Raw genomic sequence first — 5000 nt, 5'->3', positions numbered from 1 at the left:
GAAAGAAGTAATCTGATTATGTAACTGGAGTTACTAGTAACGAGTTCCTCTCGACACTGGTTCAGACTGAGGTCGAGCAGCTGGTTCTGTGTTTCTGCAGGCGGATCTGCGCTCCAGTCTGGGTGACGCCGGGTTCGTGGTGTTCGGACTGATCCTGTTCGTCTGGGAGCTTCTGCCCACGGCTCTGGTGGTCTTCTTCTTCCGGGTCCGCAGGCCGGCACAGGAGCGGGTGAGCCGGGCACCAGAACACCAGGAAAACTCTTCCTCACCGGATCTGATTCTGATTCTACTGTGATCTGTTGCTTCCAGAGCGGCTCTGCCATTCCCAGCCACGTGTTCTCCAACAGGCCGTACTTCTTCGACAATCCCAGACGCTACGACAGCGACGACGACCTCGCCTGGGCGTCCCAGCCGGTGACCAGCTCGACCAGGTGACATCATCCCCCGGAATAATACAAGATCAACACACTCAGCTGAAGCACACTTAGAAATGTTGCCTTGAAATTAACAACTACTAAAATTATTAAAACTGAAAAAGAAAAAAAACTAAAACCCACTAAAGATAAGGAAATATATATTTATATATATTATAAAAGTTAATTCAATCATAAAAATGTCAATTCAAATAAATAATTATAAAATCATAATAAAAACAGTTACTTAAACAGATGAAATATTTCATGTTTACCTGCATGTCATAAAAACAACATTACATTTTTCATCAATAGTCAATATTTTGTTGTTACAATAAAATCATAAAAAAAAAATTCTTTCAGAATCTTTTTACATTTTCTTAAAATGTTTTCATTTCCTGGTTTTACTGTAGTAACATATTTTTTTATTTTTTTTTTACACAAACTTTGATGCTGACTGTCTGAGTAGTTGCTTATTATAAATAAATAAAAACCTTACTAAACATTAGATCATAAAAATGTCATAATAAACATAAAATAAAAACACTTACTTAATAAAGATCAAATATGTAATTTCTTTACCCATGTCAAATTATACAAATTAATATGAGCCTGATTCTGAAACTTTCAGACATTTTCTTTAATTTTGACTTCTGATGACTCCATGTTTATTGAAGTAACAAAAAAAACGACAGTACATATATATATGTGTGTGTGTGTGTGTGTGTGTGTGTGTGTGTATATCAACATGTGATACGCATGATGATTGGAGTTTCTCTCTGTCCAGTTTGTCGACGGACTGGAGTAGCAACAGTTTCCTGGTCCATCTGGGAGGAGACGATCAGCGGTCGCCCATGGCAACAGCAGCACTAAACCGCTAGCGTTTCCGCTAATGCTACAGTCGTACAGCTGTGTAAATCTGACACGCACCGCACTTTAAACCGCTGACATCATCCACACACACACACACACACACACACACACACACCGCACGAGCCGCTGTAAGCTCAATATGTCAGTGCGACGACGCACTAAGTGCGAGTTACCATGGCAACTGACTCCAGAGTAATGCATGTCACCATGGCGACCAGTCAGAGCAACGGAGGTTCTAAACGAGGCTGTGTTCAGAATGAAGCATCAACACACCGCGCACTAGACTTCAGTGTACACTGCGCAGCAATAGTAGTACACTAGTCAAGTCGAGTCTCCTTCATCTATACAGCGCTTTAACACTATAGAGTTTCACAGCAGCTTTACAGAGATAACAGGAGATTACAGTAACAGAGAGTGTTTAGGCTTTACAGCAGATCTAGAATAAAGTTATTGTCCAGATAAAGTTAGTTTTGATTGATTCACTTCTGTTGTAAAGATCAGAACCAGAAGGAGATTTACTGCTTTAGATGAAATAAAATTAAAGGCACACTATGCAAGACTCGTAGTGGGGGGACACTAGGGGGCGCTGCTTGACAAAAACGGAAACTGCATAGTGTGCTTTTAAAAAATAAAAATATGAAAAGTATAAAGACTCGTCGTCACCTCATTCAGTCATCGGCCAGTTGCAGATCCCAGTGTGTGCTGGTGTGTGCGCTGGTGTGTACTGGTGTGTGTGTTGGTGTGTGCTGGTGTGTGGGTGCTGGTGTGTGCGCTGGTGTGTGCGCTGGTGTGTGTGCGCTGGTGTGTGCGCTGGTGTGTGTGCTGGTGTGTGTTGGTGTGTGCGCTGGTGTGTGCGCTGGTGTGTGTGCTGGTGTGTGTGTTGGTGTGTGTTGGTGTGTGTTGGTGTGTGCGCTGGTGTGTGCGCTGGTGTGTGTGCTGGTGTGTGCTGGTGTGTGCGCTGGTGTGTGTTGGTGTGTGCGCTGGTGTGTGTTGGTGTGTGCGCTGGTGTGTGTTGGTGTGTGCGCTGGTGTGTGCGCTGGTGTGTGCGCTGGTGTGTGTTGGTGTGTGCGCTGGTGTGTGTTGGTGTGTGTGCTGGTGTGTGTGCTGGTGTGTGCGCTGGTGTGTGCGCTGGTGTGTGCGCTGGTGTGTGTTGGTGTGTGTGCTGGTGTGTGTGCTGGTGTGTGCGCTGGTGTGTGTGTGGTGTGTGTGCTGGTGTGTGTGCTGGTGTGTGCGCTGGTGTGTGTGTTGGTGTGTGCTGGTGTGTGTGTTGGTGTGTGCGCTGGTGTGTGTGTTGGTGTGTGCGCTGGTGTGTGTGTTGGTGTGTGCGCTGGTGTGTGTGCTGGTGTGTGTGTGCTGGTGTGTGTGTTGGTGTGTGCGCTGGTGTGTGCGTTGGTGTGTGCGTTGGTGTGTGCGCTGGTGTGTGCGCTGGTGTGTGCGCTGGTGTGTGCGCTGGTGTGTGTGCTGGTGTGTGCGCTGGTGTGTGTGCTGGTGTGTGCGCTGGTGTGTGCGCTGGTGTGTGCGCTGGTGTGTGCGCTGGTGTGTGCGCTGGTGTGTGCGTTGGTGTGTGTGTTGGTGTGTGCGCTGGTGTGTGGTGTGTGCGCTGGTGTGTGCGCTGGTGTGTGCGCTGGTGTGTGCGCTGGTGTGTGTGCTGGTGTGTGCGCTGGTGTGTGGTGTGTGCGCTGGTGTGTGCGCTGGTGTGTGCGCTGGTGTGTGTGTTGGTGTGTGTGTTGGTGTGTGCGCTGGTGTGTGTGCTGGTGTGTGCGCTGGTGTGTGTGCTGGTGTGTGTGTTGGTGTGTGTGTTGGTGTGTGCGCTGGTGTGTGGTGTGTGCGCTGGTGTGTGTGCTGGTGTGTGTGTTGGTGTGTGCGCTGGTGTGTGCGCTGGTGTGTGCGCTGGTGTGTGCGCTGGTGTGTGTTGGTGTGTGTGCTGGTGTGTGTGCTGGTGTGTGCGCTGGTGTGTGCGCTGGTGTGTGTGCTGGTGTGTGCGCTGGTGTGTGTGCTGGTGTGTGCGCTGGTGTGTGCGCTGGTGTGTGCGCTGGTGTGTGCGCTGGTGTGTGTGCTGGTGTGTGCGCTGGTGTGTGTGTTGGTGTGTGCGCTGGTGTGTGTGTTGGTGTGTGTGTTGGTGTGTGCGCTGGTGTGTGGTGTGTGCGCTGGTGTGTGTGCTGGTGTGTGCGCTGGTGTGTGTGCTGGTGTGTGCGCTGGTGTGTGTGCTGGTGTGTGTGCTGGTGTGTGCGCTGGTGTGTGTGCTGGTGTGTGGTGTGTGCGCTGGTGTGTGCGCTGGTGTGTGCGCTGGTGTGTGCGCTGGTGTGTGTGCTGGTGTGTGTGCTGGTGTGTGCGCTGGTGTGTGGTGTGTGTGCTGGTGTGTGCGCTGGTGTGTGTGCTGGTGTGTGGTGTGTGCGCTGGTGTGTGCGCTGGTGTGTGCGCTGGTGTGTGCGCTGGTGTGTGTGCTGGTGTGTGTGCTGGTGTGTGCGCTGGTGTGTGGTGTGTGTGCTGGTGTGTGCGCTGGTGTGTGTGCTGGTGTGTGTGCTGGTGTGTGCGCTGGTGTGTGTGCTGGTGTGTGTGCTGGTGTGTGCGCTGGTGTGTGTGCTGGTGTGTGGTGTGTGTGCTGGTGTGTGCGCTGGTGTGTGCGCTGGTGTGTGCGCTGGTGTGTGTGCTGGTGTGTGTGCTGGTGTGTGTGCTGGTGTGTGGTGTGTGTGCTGGTGTGTGCGCTGGTGTGTGTGCTGGTGTGTGCGCTGGTGTGTGTGCTGGTGTGTGTGCTGGTGTGTGTGCTGGTGTGTGCGCTGGTGTGTGCGCTGGTGTGTGTGCTGGTGTGTGTGTGTGTGTGTGTGTGTGTGAGAGACTGATGCATCATCTCTTCTGTCAGTGTTCGGTGTTTTTCGGAGGAATCTTCTGTGGAGTTTCGCAGTGAAACATGTTTATGATCATTATATTTTAGTAACCCTGATCTAATAAGCAGATCCTCAGTTTGCAGCACTCGTTCTCTGGTCACGGGAAATGGCTGAGTTGTGCGCATTGCATTGTGGGATACGGTAAACCAGTGCAAATTGCACAATGGAACAAATGCATGAGAACACACACTACACACACACACTGCAGATACAGCGAGAGTGTGTTAATACACACATTCTGAACACGGCCTGTGCTGTTTGACGGTGTTCATTCACACTACACACAAGACCACACAACACACACCACACACACACACACACCCTCTCACACACTACACACCACACCACACCCACACATCTCTCTACTGTGTGATGCTGATAGAGGAGTTATGATTACGCTGATGATGTAAGGCATGAGTTTATGTTCTGCACTGATGTGTTGAACAGGAGTGAGACTGAAGCACACTTAGACAACACTCACGTCTTATGATACACATTATATTTCACTGGTCATGTGGAGATTGTGATTCTCAGTTGTTGATTTGTAATAAGAATGTTTCGTCATCATCCACTACAAATAAAGTTTGTGTTGAAATGAGTGTGTGCTTCTTCCTGAGGACAAACACTGAGCGCCAAGGACGACACACACATCTCAGACGCAACCAGATCAATTTATTCCCGTTTAAATAAATATTCCTGACACAAACACACAATACAGAAGCAACTTAATCTCAGTTTAATCACAGCGTGAAAATGTTCAAAATCAAGTCAGAAAGGCAGAGGAGCTTCAGGAGAAGAGACGTACAGTATTACACTGTCACTCACACAT

General features: G+C 49.6%; 2 protein-coding genes and 1 long non-coding RNA gene across 10 annotated transcripts in view; 2 read left to right on the top strand and 1 right to left on the bottom strand.

Moving 5' to 3' along the window:
* The window catches only part of gpr137bb (G protein-coupled receptor 137Bb), a 4192-nt gene extending 2120 nt beyond the window's left edge, over positions 1–2072 (top strand). The window contains exons 5-7 of the mRNA XM_082155988.1: positions 101–229; positions 310–431; positions 1201–2072. Of these exons, the coding sequence (XP_082012114.1) occupies positions 101–229; positions 310–431; positions 1201–1294 (345 nt within the window). The 3' untranslated portion in view covers positions 1295–2072. The remainder of the gene's footprint in view (positions 1–100; positions 230–309; positions 432–1200) is intronic.
* A 1666-nt stretch (positions 2073–3738) lies between these two features.
* The window catches only part of LOC309488051, a 1904-nt gene continuing 642 nt past the window's right edge, over positions 3739–5000 (top strand). The window contains exons 1-2 of the long non-coding RNA XR_014201999.1: positions 3739–3794; positions 4122–5000. The exon at positions 4122–5000 is cut by the window's right edge and continues 642 nt beyond it. This is a non-coding gene — a long non-coding RNA (uncharacterized lncRNA). The remainder of the gene's footprint in view (positions 3795–4121) is intronic.
* The window catches only part of ero1b (endoplasmic reticulum oxidoreductase 1 beta), a 20561-nt gene continuing 20384 nt past the window's right edge, over positions 4824–5000 (bottom strand). For all 8 annotated transcript variants that reach the window (XR_014201947.1, XR_014201948.1, XR_014201949.1 and 5 more), the window contains one exon: positions 4824–5000. This exon is cut by the window's right edge. The gene's annotated coding sequence lies outside the window, so the exon portion shown is untranslated.

Source organism: Leuciscus leuciscus (assembly GCF_965113295.1).
Source record: "Leuciscus leuciscus genome assembly, chromosome: 23".
NCBI classification, from domain to species: domain Eukaryota; kingdom Metazoa; phylum Chordata; class Actinopteri; order Cypriniformes; family Leuciscidae; genus Leuciscus; species Leuciscus leuciscus.
This window is presented reverse-complemented; position numbering and strand designations above follow the sequence as displayed.